General features: G+C 40.7%; 1 protein-coding gene across 1 annotated transcript; it reads right to left on the bottom strand.

The window, feature by feature from the left end:
• Window positions 1–626: 626 nt before the first annotated feature.
• On the bottom strand, window positions 627–27,698 carry EXOG (exo/endonuclease G). The gene is made up of 6 exons (XM_045798220.2): window positions 27,443–27,698; window positions 25,477–25,626; window positions 22,087–22,226; window positions 20,728–20,804; window positions 18,806–18,920; window positions 627–3,079 (listed from the first exon to the last, which is right to left on the bottom strand). Exons 1-6 carry the CDS (start codon window positions 27,696–27,698, stop codon window positions 2,618–2,620), a joined length of 1,200 nt encoding a protein of 399 aa, XP_045654176.2. The 3' UTR covers window positions 627–2,617.
• Window positions 27,699–27,731: the final 33 nt, after the last annotated feature.

The raw sequence follows: 27,731 nt of genomic DNA, 5'->3' as shown, positions 1-27,731 counted from the left end.
TCTCTCCTCTGGGTCCTTCAGAGGCCTGACGGAGGGGCAGAGGTTTTCAGTTGTTTGGTCAAGGTGCAAGGCAGCAATGCTAGCCTGTAGTAACAGGCTGGCACACCTGTCCGACCTTTGCTGCATATGCCATTGGTCAAATGTTCTCAATCCAGAGACCAAAGAGCCTGGAGTCTCAAATAAACATGTCACTGGGGGTGGGGAGAGCAGGGAATAACTCTCACCTACAGATAGGCTTCTGGCAGCAGAGCCCATGAAGATGGCTGCAGCCTTCCCCTTGGCCAAGATACTCCCTGAGCATCATTGGACAGAAGGCAGAGTCCCAGGCCCAGCCTGAGAATTAGGCTGGCTCCAAGGAAGGACCAAGTGGAGGCTAACTGGCTCAAGTGGGTAACGAGTTTATCTGATCAGGGGACAGACCCGTGCTGGGGAGTGGCCTAGGGATCTCCTGCATCCGAGTCTAAATAATCAGCAGTCCTACCGGGGGAGGCTGAAGTGATCTGATCCTGGGGAAAATTCTAAGTTCTACCGAGTATTTACATTTCAGTTTGTTCTGGAGGAACTCTTACTGGAAGTGTTCAGACAAGTCAAGCATCACTCCTATAGACCAACACAACTTCTCCATGTGAAAATGAAGACTGGGAGACTGCGTCTTTTATTATAAGCACGGATCTCTATTTTTCACAATGACCAGGTAGCACTTTTCATACTAAAAACCTAAGGCACTTCAATGTACTGATCTAAAAATCAAGATTCTCCACCATCTAGGTACAGGGGCAGGAGTGAGAAGAGCAAGGGAAGTAAGTCCAAGGCTAAAGAAAATTCAGGCCAGAATAGGGCATGGAGCCAGACGTGGGGGAAAGGAGATGGGGGCTCACCTCTAGAGACGCACGCCAAGCACCCAGGACTTCTCCCACAGAGCCGCCCCCTCAGGCTCTGGGAGAAACACCGCACCGGGAGGCCCCACCATCACCTTTCCAACAAGGAGAGAAAGTAACAGATTTTTTGGTCACAGTGACATTTTGGCTCTTTATCCCCAAGAAGAGAAGGACTGGCATAAGCTAATGGCAAACAGTGTGATAAAACAGACTGGTATTAATCAGGCTACTGTGTTCTGACCCCCCAACTTCTTTCCTTTTTATCTAAACAAAGGAGCAGAACAAGGTCAATCATTATCATCTTACCTTTATCTTAAAGCCTTGGCATTTCTGTTAGAAACGAACACACAAAACACCACAAAAACTGTTCTTGTAAAATACCACTTGGAAAGACGGCAGAGCTAGGATACGTTTATACAAGTTTTGGGGCCCTATTTTAAGGTATTTCACTGCCTATACTTATGGTGGCCCCTGAAAGGATTCCACGTAAACCCAAATCTAGAAATCTGGCTCAAAAAACAGCCGGTCTCCCTTAGAGATAATCAGAATTGTCTTTGAGTCTTTGGCCCAAAGCACCACCTGCCCTGTGCTACCCAGGTAGGCAAGCAGACCCAAGGGAAGCAAACCATGAGCTGGTGAATCTGTGGACACAGACCCTTCTTAGGTCCCTTAACCTCTGGAACAAACTGCTCACCTAGAAAGCAAAGAACACAGCAATCTGGCACCATCTGGTCACTGAAAGAACTACATCCCTGGAGGCAAGTAAGGCCTCTGATAAAACCCACAAAGCAATGCCCTCTAGCTTTCCAACACCTGTGATTATTTCTTCCCAAAGAGCTAAGGAGGGTTCAAGTCAGAGGACTTGAGTCGATGGCAGACAAGAAACCAGACCCCTCTTAGCAAGCGGGGCCCAGAATCACCGATTCCCAGTGTATACATTTCTAAGTCAAAAGCCTGTGTCAGGATTATTCCAATCTACATCATTCTTTCTTCTCGGCCCCACACGCCTCCTGCCTCCTACCTCTGTGCGTTACTTCTTTGGAAAGGTGAACCCTGGACAAAATACTTAAGCTTCCTAAGGCTTAATGTCCTCATGTGTAAAATGAGGACAGTGATATTCACCTGGGAGAGTCGCTGTACGATAATACATGCAAAGCATTGAGCTTCGTACACAGAACATACTAGGTGAGCGGAAAATGTAGCTGAGGGCTTCTTAGGACAGAAGTGGAGGACCAGCAGGTCTGTCAGAGAAGGAGCAAGAAACGAATACATAACCCAGTAATACGTGTGGACAGGATAGCACACAGAGGATATCGAAAAGCCACCTCCAAGACCAACTTGGGTCCTAGAGAAAGAAAACATACAACACGGGGCTCCAAGAAAGCTGACCAGATACATCGAAGATAGTGCATGATTCAGGGGCACGAAAACAAAATGCCTTCAGGCACAAACGTCCAGAGACAAAAACAGCATCCTCTGGCGGTGAGAGTCCTCTGTGAACACGACATAAGCTCAGCTCAGCATCAAATCTGTAGGTCTTACAGTTTCCTTAATAATCAGTTCCCGTGTCAAATAAAAACTTGACAGAATTTCTTAGATCTTTCATCTTTTCGGAAGAAATTTAGTCCGAAATTTAGCACTTCATCATTTCTTTAAAGCAAAGCCACTAAAATACATTCGCCTGAAGAGGACACACCTGCTTCATTACAGATGTTGTCACACATCTTCTGAGATAAAAACTAAGATGGCTTTCTCTCCAGGATTCCTGACTGCTCCTTAGCTTTGAGTTCTTCTAGCTTCTTCTTATAGCGGTTCATGAAGTAATCATCTGGTTCAATCCCTGCATTCTTCAAATTTTCCATGACCTTTTCCAGTCTGAGTACTGAACGGGCTCCCTCAATCTTTCTTGTGCTCAGGTACAGAGTGAATTCCTGGAAATCCAGAAGCTTACAGGTGTCCACAGAGCAAATATTCCTGATACCACTAGTTCTATCCAAATGAGGAAAAAACACCAGTCCTGATAACTTCTCCAGGTCCTGAAGGCTCACTTGGAATTCACTTAACTGGGGTTGGAAGCCAATGGCTTCATTGGGCACCACGAAGGCCCCCAGTGCCAGCGGTTCAGTAGACACTGGGCTTCTGCGAGCCAGGATCACCTTATAAAGGTGCGAGGGGACGGCCACATTGTCCTCACCAATCACCTAAAAACAAAGCAGCCATGTTAGCAATGCTGATACTAGCAGTCCCCAAATTTCCCCTGAAAAGATTTTCAACACATTTCTGCAAAGGTATTTATAAGCTACCCCATCGATGAATTTAAATTCAACTGCCAAAGGTAATAATAAACCAAAATACAGGTTCACAGAGAAGATGAGCATCCAACAGGTAGATTCTGATCACATTCTTTAAAATAATGCCACCCCAAAGAGTAGAGGTCACATCCTCTGCTGTTTGTAGGGCAAAGGGCAAAAAATGCCCTGGATTTTTAACAGGAAAGAAAGGCTATGATTTCTCTCTTCCTCACATAATCAGAACTTCTGGTGCTCTAAACATTCAAAGGTCAAAACTGCCAACCTGGTAACTCCCAGTTCGAGAAATAAAAATATGGCCTTAGTTTATCAAATTCACTAGGGAGCTAAACAAATAGCTCTCAGAAAAGCGGCCAGACATACTACATTGGTATTACTAGCTCCAGTTTCACCTAGACTGTGGCTCATTTTTGAAATTAAATTAACTAAATGTAGATGCTGCTTGCTCTGATTTTGCACACTCTTGGGCCTATTACCAAACACAGAACTTCTGAATATGTCCTCAAACCAAACATTCTGGAAAGGTATCCACACAACAGAAAAGCCAGGCTCAGGCCAGCAAACAACCTGCTGGCCTGTGTAGGTCAGCTCTAATAATGAAATAACATTATTATGGAACCTTTTCAAATTTCCTTCCAATTGGCTTAAAAGCCGTATCTGTTTTCTGAAAAAGGAAAAATGAACATCCATTTCCTTAATGGTCTCCAATAAAATGATACAACCCAACTACAGTATGCATATGTACTACTACCCCTCCCGAGCTCTGCCTTGCTCCAAGTGGTTATTTGCTCCTGATCAAACCTGCCTGCTGCTGGAAGCCGCGCTGGGAGCCCAGAGAAGGCAGAGGGATGAGAGCTACAAGGATTCTTTCCTGCTTTTCCCCGGCTTCTACCTACATGGCACACAGCCTAAGAATGCCATGGCTATCTGCTGTCTGGCACGCATGGAGGTTCCACTGCCAAGACCAACTGCAGGGCTGCAGGGAAGCCCCATCTACAGAACTGATTTCTGTAACTATTATCTCTCAAGTTAGTGAAAGTGGCTGGTCAGGGCTTACTTGAGAGTAAAGCTTATGGAAGTACACAATGTATAAGCACAAAACCCTATAGCCCTCCAACAAGTCATCTACGCAGCTGGGAAAATGAACGTATTCTTCAAGGCAAAAAACACTGAAGGTGAACTCTACGGAGATCCATAATTAGCCCACAGATCACCAACAGATGTTAATTCAACAATGCAACTCAGAGGGGCTGTAGCTGGCACTGCTGGAAACACAGAAAGGAGCAAGCTTTACACTGAATGCCCTAGTGTCTGTACTCAAGAAGCTTCCCACCTAGAGGAGGAGTCAACCCCCACTGCTTTCACAGGAGGCAGAATGCGGTCAGATGCCAATACAGAACACAAGACAGCACTAGGGAAGCGAGGGACCGGAACTGAGGGCACAGCTGCAGCTGAGCCATAGTTCACAAGGGGGTAGAAGTTTAAACGGGTTTCCAGGGTTAGCTGGAGAGCCAACAGTTAAGCAAATCCTTGATGCCATCTGGTGGACATCCTCCATCACTGCAGCACAGCCTCAGACTCCAAGTATGAGGAGCCTTCTAGACCATTCACTTGATTGTTTTCTCTCCTCGTGGACTCTTTGTCTACAAATAAAAAATTTCAAGAGTAACTAATTGATCATGCCCATCTGCTGTCAACCAGGGCTTCTAATCAGAGTCCTTAAACTCCAGCCAAAAGTAAAGAAATTTGACATTTTAAGATTTATAAAAATAAATAATTTCTATTAGGTTTTCAAAAGCCCACACAATAGCTAGAGGACATCCATTACTACTTTTAAGAATCCTCACGAACACAAAAATTCCTACTAAGAACCACAAAGTAGGATTATTTCATCCATGACCTTCTCACAATATTTCAACAAGGAGGAGCAAAATACTATCCCTAAAAATAAAGAGAAAAATGAAAACGCAGCCACTATCTTCTCTGATTCAGTCTGCTTTGTTCTTTTAGGAAGTAAACAACTGTAACCTGTTTAAAATACAAACCAGCAACATTTGGAAATTCAGAAAATCCACTTTTTCCTCGAATTTAAGACTTAAAAAAAAATTCTAATTTTCAAGCTGTCTTCTTTGCAGACAACTCAACCTACTTAATAAAATTCTCCCAATTCTGGGAAAATTAGAAGTCTTTCTTCAAATGTTTCTAGAAACTGCTAGGGACTGGAACCCTAGAAACCTGGTCAAGTCCTAGCGTTGCCAGGCTTTGCCACGAGCCTGCAAGTCTTGTCCACCGACACCTTCTTTCTTCATTCATTAAATAGGTAATAACTACCTTCATGCTACCTATTTCACAAAACAGTTATGAAGATACAAAGACACCTTAGTTTAAAAAAGAAGTTTTAAAATCTGCAAGACCTATGCAAAAAACAATTTTTGTAGTAATGTCATTCAAAAGATAGAATGTAACTGCATTTGGTACAAAAGATGGTTCTGCTGAGGGACAGTGGGGAACATGGGATCAAGCATGATTAGACCAGTTAAAAGTGGACAACAGGGTTTCAAGAGGAAGCAGGATGGACACAAATGACACCCTCAACAAAAGACGGGAGCTGAACATGAACCAAGTCTTCAGCATCAGTAAATCAGCAACAATCCTTGTCATAGAAGATGTAGATGTAAAAGTACTCTACAGAGGAAATCCTCACCGCTATTAAATTACCAAAAAGCACGGAACTCTTGTCAAGATTGTAACAAAAACTGGAAATCAACTGGGTGTAAATAGTAAACACGATATATAGAAGAGCCATAAAGCTGGCACTCACTCACCACCGAAAGTTAGTTTTTGTATCTGCTGTCCTGAGGTTTCCTTCCGTCCAAGAGACAGAAATGACAATTTGCTCTCCCCTGCCCCAGCTCCACACACACAGAACTGGGCCTTCGTGCTGACTCAGTGCCAGAAGAGCCTGGCAACAATGATATTCAGGCTAGGTCTGCCATTTGTCAGGTCATATACATATAGCAACTGTGACGTAAATAAAATTAAGCAGCAGCACCAGGAAAATATATGTACCTGCTAGAGTCAGATAGATATATTTGGTTACACTACCCGGGTAAGACAAAAAAAAAAATCCAAAAATAAAATTGTCGGACACCTCAAGAGACCAATCCCTTAAAAAGTCAAGCCAATCAAGTGAAAGAAATCATGACAGTGTGATAAATAGGGACTCCATACCTGAGAAGACAGAGGAACAAGGGAAAAAGGGAGTCAGAACATGTGGGAAACTCGACAGGCAGGTGGCCAGCCCTTGCGTTGCATGTCAGGCCTCTAGTGGAGCTGTGCAGCAGCCGAGACCCAGGGAGACTGGGCTGCTCACACTGGGCGCCTGCTCTGGGTAAGGAGCCTAGAGCCTGACTGCCAAGTCGCAGTACAACAAGCACCACCTCCCCAGACTGTCGATTCTACCTGGAGATGTACGGTGGGAGTAAGGAGACACTCAGCCAGTAAAATCATTAATTTTTCAATTAAAACAGATACGGAAATGAACAAAAGCTCTGCCTAAAGAGAAAACAGGAGATTAAAAAAAAAAAAAATTACTCCCAGATCACTTCAGGTGATGCCTCAAGATTCCTGGAGGCATGTTTTTAATTTCCTCCCCCTCTAGGAACTAGTTCGGAATTAGCTGGGAAAGTAATGCTGTAGAATGAAAACACACAGACTGTTAAGTACTTCTAACATTACCACCATCACCACCACCACCACCACCACCACCGAGTTGAAAAATTTGAAGCTCACTTTCTTGTCAGGTCAATTATAATGTTCAGGCCAGAATCTTCAGGTATGTTTCACTTGTCTGGAATCAATCTCTTCTTGAAACAGGCACATCAGAGAAAGCACATGGATGACCTCAGCTATAATAAAGGGGGTGATTCTGATTAGAGCTGTCAGATGACTCACTTCTGATAAAATCACTGCTACTAATCTTCCCCTGGGCTCACATTCACTCAAGGCCTATGATGCTGTGATCCTTTCCTGCATAGTCTAACAGACATTTCTCCCTAGCTATAAGGGATCCTCCTCTTGGCCCATTTTCTGTTCTTATTTTTGCATGCTAGCAGATATCACTTGCAACTGCTCTCCATCCTCACCATCTTCTACCTCCTGGCCTTAAGCTACTGCATGGGAAGAGCACACCAACCCCTTTACTGTAGACTCTTGAGAGCTTCGAAGAACAATGCTATAGATTGACTGGCGGTTCTCACACAAGTAGACAGACCCATGTTTGGATCTCCCCTTTGACCATGACTAGCTACATGACTTGGACTTGACCCCTTTAAACCTCAATTTCCTTGCCTCTAAAAGAAGATAACCACTACTTCCTTGTAAAAACTGCTTGTGAGAACTGAATGAGACGGCATGTCTGAAACTGCTTATATATCGGATGGTGGATACAGCCCTCAATTAACACCGGTTCATTTGCTTCACCTTCTCCACAGTACGCACATACATGTTTCATTGCCCAGAAAAACTAAATAAACACCCTTGTTTTTAATAGCTATATTCTCCTAAAATCAGGTTCAGAATATAGTTGTAAACAAGCAATAAATATTAAATGGCTAGATCTGAGTAAACAAAACACTTCCCAGGCATTCTGAATTGCCATACATAATTGCAAGACATTCCCTTGGAAACAGGAATTCATGATTCAAATACTTATTCCTTGAGAGGAACAGAATGGTCTCTAGAGCTGGGTAATGCTGTGTCCCCTTTCTCAGCATCACTAAAGGACATGGTTTCATTCACGACTGTTTTATTATGAATTGCTAGAGAACAGCCTGAATGTTTCTGAGCTGGGCATTTAAGGTTTCGGCCACCCAGCCCCAACCTTTCCTTTTATTTTTGTCTCCCTCCCTGTATGGGGCTCTAACCCAACTGTCTGAGGAACTTACTGTTTTTCAGCACATATCCTACCTTTTTCTATCTCTTCCCCCTGCTGGCTTCACCTCCTGTGTCTGTTTTCCTTAACCAAATTTTCCCAAGTTTACGTGTATGTATATGTGTGTACGTATATGTATAAAACATTTGGCCCAACTAAATTCTTGAAATGGCAAGCTGAAACAGTTTTTCCAATTTAATTTACCAAAGCATCATATTTTGCTTTCATGTTAACACTACAGATTTTTAACTTTAAAATTCCACCTGAAATCATTTGATCTGAAAAAATAATGTCACATCTAACAAAAGCTCCATTACTACAGAGAAGCTGTTGGTGAAAAATAAAAATATAAAAAGTAAATCACTTTGATACAATTCTAAAAAAAAAATAAAAAACAACATCCCCCTCTAGGGAGATACATTCCTATCAACATTCAGCTCTGCATACACACACACATAACACACGCACACAGGTAAGTGCTTTCTTTATGACCAGGGTCTATACATCTCAAAAAAAAACCCCACAAAGGAACAATGAAGATGGAGAAAAAAGGCCTTCCCAATGGTGAGCCACTAAAGGCAATAGAATTTGTATACTATGTTCTTTGGGGCTCTCTCCACCCACTCTAAAAGGCTAAAAATAAATGTGGTGAACACACATGACAAGCCAACAGCAGACCGAGCACTCAAGAATCAACTTGTCATCCAGATCCTGGTTTCTAAATACCAAACCCCATTAAAAGAAACCAGGGCTCCTTGGAGAAATGGCTGATCCCAGAGTCTGGCCAAGATGAGCCTGGAATATCACGTTACGCCAGAAAGTAGAAGCGCTGAGAACACAATGAGGATGTGTCAAAGCACACAGGAGACAGCCTGAAGGGGCTCCCACTGGCCAAACTGAAGACACTTTGAGCATCAAAACGAATACACAGCAGACTGATTAAAACTAACTGAACAAAACAAGAGTCCATCAGTTCATATTGATATAAGAATAGTAAGGAAAAGCTCTTTCTTATAGTAGAGTGTCAATTACTAAAAGCAGAGGAAATAAGAATTAGAAAATCATTACTCGGCAACAATCATAGTAATAACTGATTCAGGGTAGAATCTTCAGTGACTGCTAAAACTAGCAGGTGACAATCTGAAGAGGAAAAGGGGAAATGATAACTTAGCAGTGAAGAAATCTCGAGGATGCCACCTTTATCAAGTGATCTAAGTTAATACCACCAGTAGTAACAGGACAACCTGACAGCCTATGCACGCCGATGGGATGCACCGAGGGGCACACAAGCTCACCTCTGGGGTGTTCTGCCACAAACATAACTGAATCTAATCAGAGGAAACAAGAGACAAACCCAAGTTGAAGAACATACTACAAAACAACTGGCCTATATTCATCAACACTGTCAACATCATTAAAGACAAAAAGGCGGAGACTGTGATTAAAGAAGACTAAAGAGACATGACAGCTAAATGCAATGCATGATTCTGGACTTCATTCCAAATGTGGGGGAAAAAAACTGCATGTAGAACATTACTGGAGCAACTGGCAAAATGTGAATATGGACTGTACTCCGGATAATATCCTTATATGCTGAATTTCATGAACTTGACAACTATATGGTGGTTATGTGAGAGAATGGAGTATTCAGGAGGGGAAAGGGACAAGATATCTACAATGAACGCTGGAATGGTTGAGAAAGTACTGAGAACGAGATGTCTGCCTAGAGAAGAGGGGGCAAGTGCTGCAGAATGCTAACAACCAATCCAGTCTAGGTGAACCATGTTAGGGGGTTCTTTATTCTTACAAACTTTCTACACATTTGAAATTATTTCAAAGTAAAATGTTAAAAAGTATCAACTCACTTTGCCAAGGATGTGGAAAAAACTAACGAATAAAGATTCGTTACCAAAGGAGGTTTCCAGTTCAGGATGGCAAACTGGGCCCAGGCTTTTGCTCCTCTCTCCCCCTAATTTAAAAAATAACATATATACACAAAAGGGCAGCAAACAGGTCTGACACAGAATCGACTCATATAAGTGCAGAGAATGGCAGAGACAAGCATTAGTGGACTAAGAAGTGCCACGAATTTCTGGAAGATGGAGGAGCTGACACGTTAGATAAAACAAAGAGGAAGGAGTCAAAGCGTGGATTTTCACAGCCCCTTACACTCCAGTAAATAAAGGGTGTCAAAATCAAGGTGTGAGACTGACCAATCCATCTACAGAATTATTGTGCAACCAACAAAAGCAGCAGGCCATTATCTTGCCTCCGGGATGAAGCTAGAAAAATATTCTCTAGAGGGATGATTCTCAAACCTTACAGTGTAGGTAAAATTGCCCAGGAGAGTCGGTCACACCTGCAGATTCCTAAGTCCCAGTGCCAGGGTTTTAGGACATTTTCAGACAAGCAAGTTTACCATCCAATGACTCCTCCAGAAAGAATCTGAGGATGTACTCCAACCGAACAAAACAAACAAGGAATCCAAGAAGGGGGAAGGGGAGCCCAAAATAAAAGGGACCTAAGCCAGGAGTGTACTGAAAAGAAAGACAGATGTGTAGCTGACTTAAAACCACAACCATTGGAGGTTGCCAATGGTCAGTTCATTATTCCCTCAACATTCCACTCATCGTTCCCTCCTTGAAACACTTTTGTCACTTGGCTTCTGGGACACCGCTCTCTCCAGATTTTTCTCCTCCCTCAAAAATTGTTCGTTTTGTCTCCTTTGCTGGATCCTCCTCTTCTTGACCTCCAAATGTCTGAGGCCCCCAGGGTTCAGACCACGGACCTGCTCTCTCCAGTCTATGCTCACTTACATGATCCCGTCATAGCTTTAAATACCACCTGGTGTGCTGACCACTCCCAAGCAGATCGCCACTTCAACCTCTACTCTCTGACAACCAAACTCACACCCTGCCCTGGACATCAAATAATCTCCCATTCCCATAGCCAAAAGCACCCCAGATTTCCAACCTCCACACCTGCTCTCTGGTCTTCATGATCTCACACTGGAAGCCAAGTGTTATCCTCCTTCCCTCTTAGTCTACAATTTACCCCATTACAAAGTACCATCAGTTCTACTGCAAGGTATATCCTAAATCAGACCATTCTGCACCATTTCTACCACCACCCCCCTAGTCAAGCCACTATTACTTTCTCATTTAGACTGCTCCATCAGCCTCTTAAGTGGTCCAGCTATTCTTCTATTCCTCACATAGAGCAGCCAGACTGGGCTTTACAAATCTAAACCAGACTGTACCACTATCCTGATCAAACAGCGTTACGGCTCCCTGAATACGATCTGGACTTCTCCCCATTGCCTCCCTCTAACTGTCCTCCTTCTCTTTGGTGCTCTCTCTGCTCTGGTCACACTGGCATTCTTGTGGCTCCTTGAATACGCCAAGCTGATCCTACCCCCGTGTCTTTGCACTTGCTGGAAAACTCCTCATAGAGGTTACTCCCTCACTTCATTTAGGTTTCTGCTCAGTCTCACTTCCCCTTAGCAGCCTATCCTGCCTTTCTTTTCCACCCACCCCTCCCGTTTTCTTTTTCTAATAAAGCGTTTTGTGTATTGTGCGTCTCCTCCACTATAACCTGAGCTCCATATAACATACAGCCTTGTTTACTGTTATCAGAAATGCCTAGAACAGGGCCAGGTACACAGGAGGAGCTTAATAAATATTTGCTGAATAAAAAGAAGGAAAGAAGGGAGGGTGGAAAAGAAGAGATGGAAGGGAGGAAACAAACGGTTCATATTAGAACAGAAGTCAGAGGGCTCCAAGAATGATGTCTTCAAGAAGAAACTGATTTACCTTTTTAAAAAATAGTATGATAGTAAGGTTAAATGGTCTGAAATAGAAAGTGAAAGCATATTACTACATTTTTTAAAGTTGCAATTATAATACCCTGCTGTCTTTACTTTCCACTTCTCAGATTTTTGTTGTTTGTGTTAACACTTATTTCTCCAGTGGCGCAGACCTAATACAGGATTGTATCTACTGCTTTACGGATCCAAATGTTCTATTTAAACATTCTTAATACTATACATACTGCTTTTATATTTTCAATAGAGTCAGAATTATAAAACTCAAAGACCAACAAGGGCTAGACAGGAAATTTAAGTGGCTGAAATGGGCCAGGTGAAGACTATGATAAATGGAAGAACACGGGCTCCACCAAAGGAGAAAGCTGCTACTCTCCGCTAGTGAATGCAGCTATGGCAATATGTGCCAAGGGTTTGAGTCATCTGTTTTTAAGAGAAGCTAATATCTGGACTTTTATGTGAAACTTCCCAATTATGAAAAATCACCAACTAATTCAAAAACAACATACTGTGCGAACCAAGGCAAATCATCTACGGGCTAGATGTGCCACAGGAGGCCTCTGTCTTAGGTATCTGCTACAGGGAAAGTTCCGACCAAACTGTAGCTAGCAAACACATATGTCAATGCTATAAACCTCGACAGTACATACGTGACAGATCAAGAAGTAAAGGTTTAAGTATATTTTATAAAGTTTATGACATAAAGTTTACCAATAGGAGAACAAAAACTAACATGAATGACAGATAATGGAACAATGTGTGAAGTGAACTAAAGAAATTTCATGTGAAAGCATAACAGAGATTGTTTAAAATGGGTAAATCAAAATTAAGAAATACAGTTTAGCACCCATTATTCTCAAGAGAGAGATAACCAAGCAGAAGAACTGGGAACTGGACAATGGGACTGGGACCAGGAGCTGACTATCCCTCTCATACCTTATACTATTTGAATTTCATTACAATGTCATATACTTTAAGGTTTAACATTTTCATTACTACGCACGTAGAGTTCCATAACAAAAAAATTTTTTAAGTTTAAATTCAAGGCTCATTAAAAGACTGGCAATTAGGGAGCCTGGGTGGCTCAGTCAGTTAAGTGTCTGCCTTTGGCCCAGGTCATGATCCCAGGATTCTAGGATCGAGTCCCCTGTCGGGCTCCCTGCTCAGCAGGGAGTCTGCTTCTCCCTCTCCCACTGCCCCTCTCTGCTTCTCGTGCACAGGCTTTCTTGCTCTCTCATGCTCTCTCAAATAAAATCTTAAAAAAAAAAAAAAAAAAAAGACTGGCAATTAAAGGGGCACCTGGGCGGCTCAGTCAGTTAAGCATCCAACTCTTCGTTTCAGCTCATGATCTCAGGGTCCCGAGATCAAGCCCCGTATGGGGCTCTATGCTCAGTGCAGAGTCTGCTTATCCCTCTACCTCTGCTCCTCCCTCTACTCACATGCTCTCTCTTTCTCAAATAAATAAAATCTTTAAAAAAAAAATAAAAAGACTGGCAATTATGGCTTCAATGCCATGGTGGGGGGGGGGAACAAAAGCATCAAGATTAAACTATGTTTAATATACGTATCTAACTTCATAACTTTTTTTAAAGATTTTATTATTTTTTTTATTTTCTTAAAGAGTTTATGTATTTATTTGACAGAGAGAGACACAGCCAGCGAGAGAGGGAACACAGGCAGAGGGAGTGGGAGGGGAAGAAGCAGGCTCCCAGAAGAGGAGCCTGATGTGGGGCTCGATCCCAGAACGCCGGGATCACGCCCTGAGCCGAAGGCAGACGCTTAACGGCTGAGCCACCCAAGCGCCCCTTAAGATTTTTATTTATTTGACAGACAGAGAGAGTACAAGCAGGGGGAACTGCAGGTAGAGGGAGAGGGAGAAGCAGACTCCACACTGAGCAGGGAGCCTGATGTGGGGTTCGATCCTGATATCATGACCTGAGCCGAAGGCAGACGCTTAACCAACTGAGCCACCCAGCCACCCTTAACTTCACAACTTCTAACATAATATGGAATTAATGAAGAATAGATTCAAAGGCTTTAAAATTAATAGAAAGGCATCTGTTCTCTAAGGTTCTGTGGAAGAGAAAGGGGAAAAAAAAAAGAATCTAAGAAACTCTTCCTTACTAAAAACTTTACTAATTTCAGTACCCTGCCCCATGCTTTGATAAAAGAACACATGTCAAATTAATAACCTGGGGTGCCTGGGTGGCTCAGTCACTTAAGCATTTGCCTTCAGCCCAGGTCATGATCTCCAGGTCCTGGGATGGAGCCCCATGTCAAGATCCCTGCTCAACGCGGAGTCTGCTTCTCTCTCTCTCTCTCTCTCTCTCTCTCTCTGCCCCTCCTCCCTGCTCATTCTCATTCTCTAATAAATAAACAAAAGCTTTAAAAAAAATAACCTTTTATAATTTAGTCCAAATGCACTGTACCTTTCAGATATTATTTGAAATTCTTGATATGACTATGGACATGTCCTGATTTCAGTACAAATGAAGTTTCCTTTTCTGTTCTTTTGGTATTACTCATTTCTGATGCTTTTGAGAATGAGAAAACCAAAAATGTATACTTTCTCTGTCATGATTTCTGGACTCCAGACAGACTGACACCAACAGAAATGGAGGCAGAGAAAGTCACTGGAGGCCTCTGCCTACACTGGAGGTGTTCAGAGCTTCAGCAAAATCTGAGTAGAAATTATTAAGAAAGAGAATGCAGGGGCGCCTGGGTAGCGCAGTCGTTAAGTGTCTGCCTTTGGCTCAGGGCGTGATCCCGGCGTTCTGGGATCGAGCCCCACATCGGACTCCTCCGCTATGAGCCTGCTTCTTCCTCCCTCACTCCCCCTGCTTGTGTTCCCTCTCTCGCTGGCTGTCTCTCTGTCACATAAATAAATAAAATCTTAAAAAAAAAAAAAAAAAAAAGAGAATGCATAACAGTTGTTGACTCAAAGAAATCAGGACAGATGACTTGCAGATGTGAAATCCAGGAAAGAAAGGGAGAAAGTAATCGAGAGTGTAGTTTAAGGCATGTCATTTATGATTAATTCTGTATACATTCCTCCTTCCATATGACAGGCACTGGAAGATTTGCTGGACTAAAGACTTACCAGTGAGCATTCACAGGTCCTATGAAGTAATATGAACATGGGAAACTGACAATACGGGTTCAGAGGCCCAGAACTTGAAAATAAAGACCTAAGACCAATAAGGCTTTCACATAAAAACCAAAAAACATGATTATTATTCAGAGTCTACTCTTCAGGAAGCTGATCTTGACTGCTCTCCCACATTTCATCACCATGACACTAATTCCAGTGAGGAGAGCTGACAGGTCTCTTTTGAAATTCTCTTTAAGGCTTGAATAGCAGTCACTGATAAGCTATTTAGGAGAAGCAAGGTAAGTCTTCTTAGTGGTTAGTTTTATATATTCCAGTATAATTAAGAATTCTGATATAGAGAAGATATACTAAAATATATGTACATATGTATCACTCTCAATTAATTTCAAATATAGAATTTACAAGATTTGCACAAAGAATATCTGTGTGCTCTTCACAGATTCAACTGTTTTTTTGCCCAATTTGCTTTATTATTCCTTCTCCCTCCATATTTTTCTTTTCCCTAAACCCTTTGTGTTTTTGTTTGTTGGTTGGTTGTTTTTGCGAGTAAATTGAGTTTTATTAAGTGAAGATACAGAAAAAGCTCTCAAGAGTGCAAGGGGTCCCGACAGGGTTGCCTTCCCTTAAACCCTTTGAAAATAAGTCATAGACACATCCTTCAGGATGTATTTCCTAAGAGCAAAGACATCCGCTTATATAATCATGGTATGGTTATCAAAATCAGGAAATTTAACACTGATAACATATAATGATCTAACCTACAGACCTCAAATGTTGCCAACTGTCCCAATAATGTCCTTTTTAGTAACATTTCTATTCTGACCTAGGATCTGACCTGAGATCACATAATGCATTTTGTTTTCCGGACTCGTTAGTCTCCATTAATCTGGAATAATTTCTCAGCCGTTGTCTTTTATGACGCTAACATGTCTGAAGAGTACAAGGCAGCTGTTTCACAGAATGACCCTCGGTGGGTTTTGCCTGTTATTTCTGCATGGTGAGATTCACTGCTATGCTTTTTAGCAGAAATATCACAGAAGTGATCCTGTATTCTTCTCAGTGCATCACACCAGGAAATACAGTTTATCAGTAATCCCATTACTGACAATATGAACGTTGATCACTTGGTTAAGGGAAAGTTTCTCCACTGTACAGTTACCATTTCTTGCTTTGTTACTAATTTGTGAAGAGACTCTTTTTAACTACATAAACTTCCTCTTTTCATAAAACTTTCACTCACTAGATTTATCATCCACTGGTGATTCTTGTCTGAATCACTTATTACCATGATGGTTGCAAAATGATTTTTCTAATTATTTCATTCTTATAATGTATTAGTTGACATTCTACAGTAAGCAGAAGTTGTTCCTTACACTCATGTATTAACTTATGTGTCAGAAGTAAGGATTCTTATACAACTCAGTGGGTCTATAGTCCATTATACTTTGATATCAAACAGCCCCACGGTAAGGTGGAACTCCTGCAAGCTGATGTCTACATCTTTCTGACACGTCCCCATCATTTCGTACTTTCCCTGCACCAGCCCTGGAATCAGCCACTTCCCCGCGTGCCACATTCTTCCACTCGGAAATGGTTTTTTAGAAACAAGATCTGGTCTCAAGGTATGCTCACTGTTAACTGTGAATCACTGCTTCCAGGCCCGTTCAGCAGAAAGAGCTGGCAGATACACACATAATATTCTGTGTAAGTTATATTTTTTAAAAATTATACCAGTTTAAGAAAAGCAATATACTTTCCACTACAGCATTTGGCCAACACATATTTAAGAGAAATAGCCACCCCAAAAAAACTGTTAGTGAAATGCTCTTAATTACTGGTTAATTTTTCCTTTGAAACTTTGTTTAATTTTTCGTCTACTACACAGTAAGCTAGTCATATAAATCTTTCAATTTTATGAAAACAAAGCACACAAAAAACGAACTTGATCACTTAAGATTTTAAAAGTCAGGAGAATCTCTTTTCCAATGTAAGAGTAAAGCGGATTTAACAAAGCTCAAGAATAATTAATATTTAAAAAATAAGAGAACATAAGGAGCTTTAAGCCATTTTTTTCTTCTAATATAACAAAAAATACTAAAATTAAATTAGCGAATTGATCAGAGGAGAGAAATTAATCTACTTAAAATACTAACTCCTTTGCCACCTCCCGTAAGAACTCCTAGAATACTCTGAGGGTGTAAGCACCTGGCTGCTTACACGTCACTATGCATCTGATCCAGACAGGCTGATAAAAAGCAAGTCAAGAGGGACAGAACATACCCTAAAGTTTTTTTGGTTTTTTTTCCCTTAATCTGTTTCTCAGCTCATTTAATTTTACCACAGACTCTCCTAGTAATCATATATCCTAACCATTACTTATTAAATATCTGCTTTATTCCTAGAACTGAACTAGGTGTTCCCTCCAAATACATCGCTTTGACCTACAGGAAAGTCCTTCAATCCCTTTTACTTACTCTATCACGTCTTCCTCACTCCATCAGTTCCCCACCCTGTACAGATCTCATGACATCACTGTATTAATTCAGCTACCCTCCAGATGCAATCCTCAATCTTTCACATCAACATCAGATGTGTAAGCCCTCACACCACTAATTATACTCTTCTAGTTTAACCTCTTTCCTTCAGTCTATAAAGTTCTTAAACAACTTACATGAAAAAAAAAAAACCTTCATCTTTTTAAAAAAACTCAAGCATCTAAAAGAAAAGCTGTTCTTCCCACTTTTCCACTCACTGCCATCTAAATGTGATCCTGAACTTTTCCCTCTTCCTCAGCCAGAAAGTGAATTCGTGGTTATGCTTTCCTATATTCCTCTATCATCCTCACTCTAGCTGCCTGAGTTGGGCCCTGTGTCTTTTCTCATATGGACCACAGCAGTAATGTCCCATTCACCTCCTCATCTCTGACTTCTCTTTCAAACACTCCTTCCTCACCTACCTCTCTGCACGGTGCTCAGAATACTCTTACTAAAACCCCTAACAAATCACATTTCCCATGCTTAAAACAAACCTATGACTTCTCACTGTCCAAAAAGCAAAATGCAAGCCTTCATGGATACAAAGCCCTCTACCATCTGGCCCCTGTCCTGTTGTTGTAGAAATCCTCATTCCCTGTGAGCCATCCATACTCTTTTGTACCCTAAGCTCCAATATCTTCAATGACACCTGAATTCCAGAACTATCTTGTCAATCCCAAATGTTCTGTGCTTACACTGCTCCAGCTTTTGGAATTCCCATGCTCCCCTCCTGACTCGGTTTACTCATTTTCCTCCCATTCTTAAAAATTTTAATTCCAGTATAGTTAACATACAGTGTTACATTAGTTTCAGGTGTACAATATAGTGATTCACCGACTCAGTTTACTCTTACTCATCTGTCAAGATCTAGCTCAAAAATCACTTCCTCTATTAAGTCTTCCCAAGCCACACCAAAAGAGCTGGTCAGTGCTCTTGCTATACCCCTTCATCTACGTATTCATCTCTGGCACACCATATCAGACTTTTATGTGATTAACTGATAACACGTCTGTCTCCCTTTTTGTTTTTTGTTTTTGTCTCCCTTTCTAAACTGTGAGCTCCTTAAAATCAGTGGTTGCTTTTTAATCCATCATTACATCCCCTGTGCCTATCATTCCAACAGGTATTCAATAAATAAAATTAAAAAGTAGAATACATTATGAAATTATAATCTCATACAAATAACATAAGCCTGAATGTTAAAACATGTCCCTACCTGATAACTAACTGTTTTCTTTCCATCACTTCCAGTCTGAGGTAAGGTCAACGGTCCAGATACTATCCAAACATCTTCAAACCTCTCCGTCAGTTCTCGACAGTACATTTCCATTCTGAAAAACAAAGCAAAAAAAGGTGTGATATTCACACAGACATAAATATAGAAAAGAAGCAAACCATATCAAATCCCTAGGAAAGATACCAGGAATGCTGAATTTGACAAATGAATGTGAACAAGCGAATACTGCACAAAACACTAAGGATATAAACCATTATCTTTCCAGTTCTTCACTGCACAAGAAAACTTAAAAATTATATGCACTCACAACTACTTACATTTTCCTGTGTGTGCACTGAGTGTACATTTTAGAACTGAAATTTTTTTTTGTCTTCTCCCTTATCTTTCTATGTTGTAGTTCTCAATCTTTTCTGAAGAGTTATGTATGATTTCAACAAACTGATACACCTTATTTATTTAACCATTCCTACCGTGAGGCAACTGGGTTTATCCTAACATTTCTTATATAATGCAACATTCCTTAGGATAAATTTCAAGGGCCAGAATTACTTTACTGAATATGTATTTTAATAACACCTGATTATATGTAAAAGTAATATTTTAATGGTATTGTACCAATTTACTCTATAAACTCCAAAATACAACACCACAGTTTCACAGCAATCTTTACAACACTGGGATTTATCAATTAAAAATGGTTTTACTAATTTACTAGATAAAAATGGCAAGTAGGTTTAATATGCACTTTCTTATACTACAGTTGGAGAGATTTATGAGAGATAACAATGCATGTCATCATCCCTCAGCTTCCTTATCTAAAAAGTAAAATCAGCAGTATTATACCTCACAACATATATGCCTAATTATCAGATAAATTATCCTCCCAAAAATATATCCCTTGGGAAAGGAAAATGTTAAATGGTACATGACCAGCCAAAATAAAAAGGCAACTCCATAAGACAAATATCCCAGATCTTCAACAAATATTCTGCGAGGCTAAAAAACAAAAAACATACAAAAAAAAAGGAAACCTACAGATTAAAAGAGCATTAAGAGAACATATCTATATGTTGACCTTGTTTAAATTCTGATTCAAACCAATCAACCAGAAATAAAAAATTAAGAACAATCAGAAAAATCTGAACACTAATTGTAGAACTGGCAATAAGGAATTACTGTATAATTTTTTAGCGGCAATAATCATGCTCTGCTTCAGTTTTTTAAAAAATCCTTACCTTCTAAAAATACGTTAAAACTTTATAAATAAAACAATATACCTGTCACCTGCTTAAAATAATGAGTGGGGGAAGGGAGGGTATGTAGACAAAACAAATATGGAGCTATAATTACTCTCCTAATTATTTTGAAACATAAAGTTCTGTTTGAGGAAAATGCAATAGCCTGAAACCACCTCAATCAGTGCTAGTTTTAGATGCTTAAAGAGATCCCCTGACAAAACTGGTTAGAAGTATCAAAAATGTGCAAAAAGCCTAGATGATTTTATTGTTAGGGTCTATCAAAAACTAGTTATGTTTAATTGTACCAAAACTTTTTTTAAAAAGCTCAGCAACTCTTGAAATACAAGAAGAAAAAAATAGAGTGTCCTCTGCACATACTCAAAAATCTCTTACTACCTCAGTAATAATACTTTGAGTAGTTTCTTCCAAAACTTGACTTCTGACCAGTGGCAAATATGATCAAGAGCTGGCTGTTCTGAAGTCTGTACTCCCACAGACTACTGTACTCCTGGCATACAGCGAAGACAACTCGTCCTTAGTACTTACCTTCAGTAGTGCTAGCTTCTGCTGAACAAAGAGAAACAGTTGATGGGTGCACAGTACATTCTCCTAGCACATCATTCATCTCCCACAGAACCACATTTTAAAACTCTCACCCCTCACCTGTTCCAATATCCAGCATTATTATCAAAATTCTGAGGTACAATATTAGAAAGGTAAAAGGTTTCAGCCATGGCTTTCTGTGAAAAGAAATAAAAATAGTAACTTGCAATGAAATGCCTTCCCCTTTGAGATTTTACAAAGAGACACTGAAAGCCAGCTCCGTTACCTTGAGGCAATTACAGTGACTACTCGTTTAATAAATGAAAGCCATAGCTATTTCAGGTCAGAAAGCTCAATAATGATTATTCGTAATAGGGGTATAACAAAATAAGTAGTTTGGTGTGCTAGCTTTCTTTGTACTTCCTAAAATCCAAACCAGTAATGTAGACTCTAAGAGCGAAGTTTCCAATATAAAGCTAAAGGATAAATTCTGGTGTTCAGCCTCTGCAAAGAGTTTCTCCATAAAGGTCAACTTTCAGTAATTACAACACAAACATACTAGTTCAAAAGTGGCAGAGAAGAATTCCTTGTTCCTCTGAATTTCTGGCCACTAGGTGTTCGTTCGTTTCACACTCCTGAAAGGCTGCCATTATTTCCTTCCACTGACTTGTATTAACCACGAAAGCCATCAATAACCTTCTCTTCAAGTAGTGGTTCTCAACCTTGAATGCACAATGGAATAACCCAGGGAGCTTTAAAAAATATTGGTGCCTGGGTTCCACCCCCTAGAGTTTCTGATTTAATTGCTCTGGATCTGGGCATTAGGATTTTTCAAAACATCCCTAGATATTTATGAGTATCTAAGGTTAAAAACCACTATCTTAATGACAATAATCACCAACAGTTGATGCAGTAAGTGTCATAAAAGACATTTCTCTCCTTTTTTTGGCAGAGAACTAATCCTAAAGTAAAGGAGACTAGAAAGACATGACTACTAAGTATAATATGTAATTCATGACTGTACACTGGGTCAAAAAAAGCTGTAAAGAACACAACTGTGACAATTTGGCAAATCTGAGTATGAACTGTATGTTAGAAATCACTGTACAAATATTCAAAAATACATATACACACACTTCTTGGTATGATACAAATGTTTCTGCCATACTCTCAACTTTTCTACAGATCTGAAATTTTTCAAAATAAAAATAAATAAATAAATAAATAAATAAATAATCAGCTCCTGAGAGCTCTCCAGTTCTCTTTTACATAGCATTTAGTTTTACTTCTTCAACCTGTTTAAGAACATTTCACTATCTGAGCAAACAAAGGAATTATAGTCAGGAAGGAAAATATAAAATAAGAATACAGAAATTCTCAAATGTTAAGGTTTGGCTCCTATTATTTTTTAATGCCTAAGTCCCATGGTATACATACTGCCAGCCCTGTATTCCCATCCCTCCCAAAAAATATGCCTACAGATGAGAATTTGTTATCTCCTGCTGGAGCCATGTGTCCTCGTGACCACCCACTCCCAATGTAGTCTTCATTGAAAGCACTGAAGGTTGGAGGGATGTTGGGATCAGGCTTGAATTTACAATGTTTTCTGTCAGCATCACCTGAAGAAAAACATACAAAATGGTACGTTATTAGTGGACAAATTTCCCTCAAGATTCTCTAAGCAAGGCAAGCTGTTTGCTGCTGGCTAGTATCTCTCTGAGCAGCTAGTACTTAGTGATTGTTTGCATGTCTCAAGTTCCTGGGATAGTTCAGATACCTCATCTGAATTTAGCAAGGACTAGTCTAGGAAAGAATGCTTTTCATACAGTGTAGCTATCTCATATACTTCTGTTTCTAGCCTTTGAAATTAAAGGCAAAAAATCCCCCAGATAGCATTTAAGTAAAAACGATGACCAAATAGCAGAACTATATAAAAAGTTTACATACTAAATAAACTCTTGCTTTCTAAAAAGACCCTCATGTATCATATTTTATGCAACTGTATTTGGTAAGTTTATATGTAGTGAAATAATGGATATATATAGACACGAAACAATTTGTTCTGGGCAGCCACAGCCTAGGGGAGGGGGAGAGTGTCTCTGATATCTTGCTTGCTGCCTCTCAAGCCATGACAAAACAAATATTCAGGTTATGAGCTCAATCCAAAAATTACTGAACAAAATATCTGTGTACCACAGGGAGAGAAAAAAAATCTCAATTTTATTTATATTCTCACACCTCCAGGATAGTTTGCCACAGTGGACATCAGCAAACCCTAAGACCACATTTCTCACTGTCATTAGGCCAGATCTTGTTAAATTACAAAAATAATAGGGATAAATGGAACAGACTCAGACTGCTACTCAATAAAGTTTAAAATGGAGACCAATGAAGTTACTGATTACAGTGTCATTTCATTCAGCCAGAAAAATTTTAAATGATCAGATCCCAAGACTCAGAATAAATTATGATACTGAGCTTTTTAGAACCACTTCATAAAGAAAAAAATAACAGAAGAAATTATTAGTAAGCTTCTCTTACGTGTCATCACCACTGGAATCACTTCCTTACAAGCCTGGTTATCTTTGCCTGGTGCTCACCGCCCTTGAAAATTCATCTGTGGGAATTTCCAAAGGCCTAGAATGAAGATACCTTCCTTGAGATGGATGTAAATTTGTTTCTGTCAGGGTACCTGGAAGCACTGCCAGTGAAGAACTGTGTTAAACCAAGATCAGGGCTTCAGGACTTGATCTATACAGGCTCCATGGCTTCTGGCTATACGTCTGCATGATAGCCAGTCTGTGGCCTCCACTTCCCTGGAACAAACTTTTTATTTTCCTTTTGACCCTTTCCTACTCAGTGTCAAGAAAACCTTCTGTATAGTCCCCTATGGTGAGCAGGCAGGTTAGTTCTGGCTCCCCCATCCTCCCTGGGGTTCCAGGCTAATGGAAGGGGTGCACCCTGGGGTTCCAGGCTAATGTGGGGAGGGTCTCCTATAAGACAATCTACCCTGGGTGAGCCCTAGGTCTCACCTTCAGTCTCCCTCACCCTACAAAGGTGCAGAATCAAAAGCAATGTGGCTTTGGTTTACCAGGACTGCCCTTACCTCTCTGGATTCTGGCTTTCCCCCAGATATTGGCTTGCCAATTCACCACTATCATGCTGACTTTTTTTTAAGTGATTTTTTTTTTACATATTTCCTATTGTTTTTAGCAGACAGTCTGCTAATAACATTTCCTTTTTTTTAGCAGAGAGTCAGTCTGAGTAATCTAGTCTGTCATTACTGAAAACAGAAGACTAAAATCAAGTAAATCACAAGTATACTGCTTCCTGTTTTCAAATATTATTTTACCTCCTCAAATTACACATTATAATGTGAAATGCAGTATTTTTCTTATATGCCTCTGAAAATGGTAATTTAATAGCAGGATAAAATTAGTAAAGACGAAATTCCTTACATCTTGGGAAAAGTTTTATATTTAAAGGAAATTCATTAGGCTTGAAACTAAATCAAGTGAGTTTCTCTTGATGTAAGTTTATAATCAATTCTCAACTGCTATGAAAAAGTTTCCAAATACATCAGTCTCCTTCTGGTAGCAAGCAAAGTCCAAGGCTCCTGCTATTCTGCTGGTTGGTTTGACTCTAGAAAGGCATACACTCATTTAAACATCAGCATTTTAATATACATAAACAGAGTATGTACTGTAAAGCAAAGGAGAAATAATGTGTGGGCCTTACAGCAAATTAAAAGGCAAATAAATAAATAAGACAACTATGACAAAAGGTAATACCTTAACACATAAAGAACTCCCACAAATCAATTCAAAAAACAATATCCCAACTGAAAATGGTAAAAATAACTCACAAAGAATAATTCACAAAATATTTACTTTCACTGGTAACCAATAGATGGAAATAAAATCAGCTATTAAATTAGTAATGCTCATTATGAGTGAAAGACAGGACAAGTAGTTAACAGTGGATAGTGTAAACTAGAATAATCTACATGGAAACCAATTTAATATTAAATATCAAGGTCTGGTCATTTTAATTACAAGAATCCACCAAGACATAAAAAAAACATAAAAAAAAAAACATGAACAGACTTACATGCCTGCCTACCTCTCCAGTCTCTCCTTTCACATGTTCTCCCTTGCTCCGGCCACTCTGGCCTTCTTTTAGTTCCCTAAAGGAACAAAACTCTTCACATTGGGGCCTTCAGAGATGCAGCTGTGCTTTTCTTTCTGTCTGGAATGCTCCTGTCCACAGTCCATGGACCACCCAACTCCTCTGCCTAGGCAACAGCATCTACCCTCCAAGCCATTTTCTTGGAGAAGCCTTCCTAATCAAAATCAGGTTCTCCTATATCATTGCTCATCATATTCTTCACTGTTCTTTATTTATACTAATCCAACTTGCAATCACTTGTCCTTCAGAACAGTTATTACCAATAATAATTATACATTCATGATTGTTTGATAGGTCAAATCCCCCCTCCCCCCATGTTAACTCAAAGTGCAAAGAACGAGAGACTATCTGCTCTGGTCCCAAGGCTCAGCACAGTGCCAGACATGTGATAGGCACTTTAAAATTATTTGTGGAGATAATGAACAAATAGTGCTACTTGTAGCAATATTTAGGACAGAGCTTCCAACTCATAAGTCAAGATACTGATCCTCTCAGCTCCTTAGAAAGCTGGGAAGGGTCTGGAGCTCCTTGGTTACCAGGCAGGTCCATTCATCTAAGTACACCATACAGACATCATCATTATCTAAATGTGCTGGAATGTGAAAAAGGTTGAATCAATAATCCCCCTTGTTCTAAATTTGTAAACACCTTTCACCAATGCCTTTACTTCTAACCACCTACCCATTATCTTGCTTTTGGATATATGTTCAAGAACCCATCTAGGCACCCGCTTTGACTGATCATAAGACAAGGCATGATTAGTGTAATGCCTAGTCTCTGTTCCAGTTAAAGGGACTCCAAATTGTTCCAAGAGAGCCTTTTCTGCAGAACCTAAAAATGAAAAGGGGGAGAAGGGGACAAAAATAACAAATAATTAGTAACTTTTACTAGGAACAAAAAATGATAAGGCAGAGGGGTGAGACTTACAAAGAACTGACTCAAAAGGCTAATCTACCAGATCTCATTTTGCAATTATTTCCAACGCAGAGAAAAGAGACAGTAGGCTTTGCCTATAATCAGTTTTAACAAACAAGATAAACTGCAGCTATCTCATTAACTTTTAAATAAGGACCTGATCTTACTGGTCTATCACATCAAATGTCCAAATCTCTGCCCCATAAAGTACCGTGTATACAAAAGCAGCAAAGGAAAAACAAGTCATTCCTAGTCACTGATATGATTTAATGGGAAAAAGCCTACTTCTTCATTACATTAAAAGAGTTAGTGTGGGGACAAAAACACAGCCTTTTATAAACATTTTAAAAGACTATCATCCATCATTCTGGAACTGAGGCAAAGACGTGCGCTGCAGCGACACAGTGATAATACTGGTCTTACTCTTCCTACTCGGAGAAACCAAGCACACATTTAACACGGAGTCAGTTTCAAAATAACCCTCTCTTGATGCCTTCTCCAGCTCTTCAACCTACCCAACTAGTTCTCCTGCTGAATGCCAAGTATCAGAAGGAGCAAGTTAAATCAGCATGGCAGGGAAAGTGTAAAAAATGAGCATAAACTCCAGGCCTGCATGGCTCAGTTGGTTGAGCGTCTGCCTTCAGCTCAGGTCATGATCCCAGGGTCCTAGGATCGAGCCCCTCATCGGGGTCCTTGCTCAGTGGGAAGTCTACTTCTCCCTATGCCCCTCTCTCCCTACCCCCTACTCGTTCTCTCTTTCTCTCTCTCTCGCAAAAATAAATAAAATCTTTTTTAAAAAATGAGCATGAGCTCATTTTCATTGTTAAATATAAGGTACCCCTAGTAGCTTGAGAAGTTATATGCTTTGCAGAAGGGCTAGCAGGTGTGAAAATTAATAAAGGGAAACCTCAGGAAAGTGGACTCTGCTGCTAGAAGGGGAAGCTGGAAGGGGGAGCCATTCCACTCTCTGTCAATTACAGGAAAGCTGTCAATTACAGACCCTGACAGAAGAACTAGCAAGAGAAAGAATCAACTACAGGCCCCCAACAGGGAAAGATAGTGCAACTTCTACAAGAAGCTGACTACCCCTGGACTTTGCAAAACAACCCCTCCTAACTTCCTCCGTCCTCTCCATAAAGTTCCTCTCCTTTGGTTGCTGGACTTGCCTATGGTTTTGCCATCGCTTGCTTGTCCTGGATTGTTAATTCCCTACTCTTCCGAAATAAGCCCACTTTTTTGCTGATAAAATAACCTGACAGATTCGTTTTTAGGGTTAATGCGGTACTCTTCATTTGAACGAAGGCAAAATGAGGACAATTAACTAATATGCTAAAACTAGGTGTTAATTTATTCATTCTTCCACACTTAACTGTCAATTATGTACCAGGTACTGGACTGTGTATATGGTGAAGAACAAAACATAGTCCGAGCTGTTACGGAGCTAACGACCTAATGGAGATTACAGACATTAAAAACATACATGTGATAAATAACTTCGGGGGTAGACGACGAGAAAATGAAGATGGAAAAGTAAGCGAAAGAGGCAGGCGAGGCCCCAGGTGGAGCGGGGAGGCCAGGAGGGACGAGTAGAAAGGATGAAAACCCAGGACCGCCGGGCTCGGGGCGGCAAAGGGAGAAAAGTCGCGCGGACCGAGAATTAGAATTCACGCCGGAGGTAGGAATCCGGCCCGAAACCTGGGCCAGGGAAGGAAGAGCAGGCCTACGGACTTACCGTCGGTCTCCCTCACCGCCAACGCTGCCTCAGCGCCCTGACTCCGGAGCAACTTCATGGCCGTGAACCCGCCTCCGGCGGCGCCCACCACAGCTCCCGCCACAAAGACACTCAGAAAGCGCCCGGAGCCTCTGAGGCGGGAAGCAAAACTTTTGGCAGCCATCTTAGCCGAAGCACCTGCCTTTTGCAGTCGCGCGTGCGCACACCGGCTCTGACGCCTGAAAGCCAATCGCAACCGCGGGACCGAGACACACATGCGCAACCTGGAGTCGCCCGGTACTAAGCCTCT

This window comes from Ursus americanus, chromosome 20 (genome assembly GCF_024610735.1).
Source record: "Ursus americanus isolate L20-20 chromosome 20, mUrsAme1.1.p, whole genome shotgun sequence".
NCBI classification, from domain to species: domain Eukaryota; kingdom Metazoa; phylum Chordata; class Mammalia; order Carnivora; family Ursidae; genus Ursus; species Ursus americanus.
The sequence above is the reverse complement of the archived record's forward strand: the minus strand, read 5'-3'. Positions and strand labels throughout refer to the sequence as shown.

Coding starts and splice junctions, on each gene's coding strand:
- EXOG (XM_045798220.2), bottom strand. CDS start 27,698: ATGTGTGTCTCGGTCCCGCGGTTGCGATTGGCTTTCAGGCGTCAGAGC. Junction 25,627..27,442: donor GGCGGTGAGGGAGACCGACG/GTAAGTCCGTAG, acceptor TTTCATTTTTAG/GTTCTGCAGAAAAGGCTCTC. Junction 18,921..20,727: donor AATGCTGGATATTGGAACAG/GTGAGGGGTGAG, acceptor TTTGTTTTTCAG/AATGGAAATGTACTGTCGAG.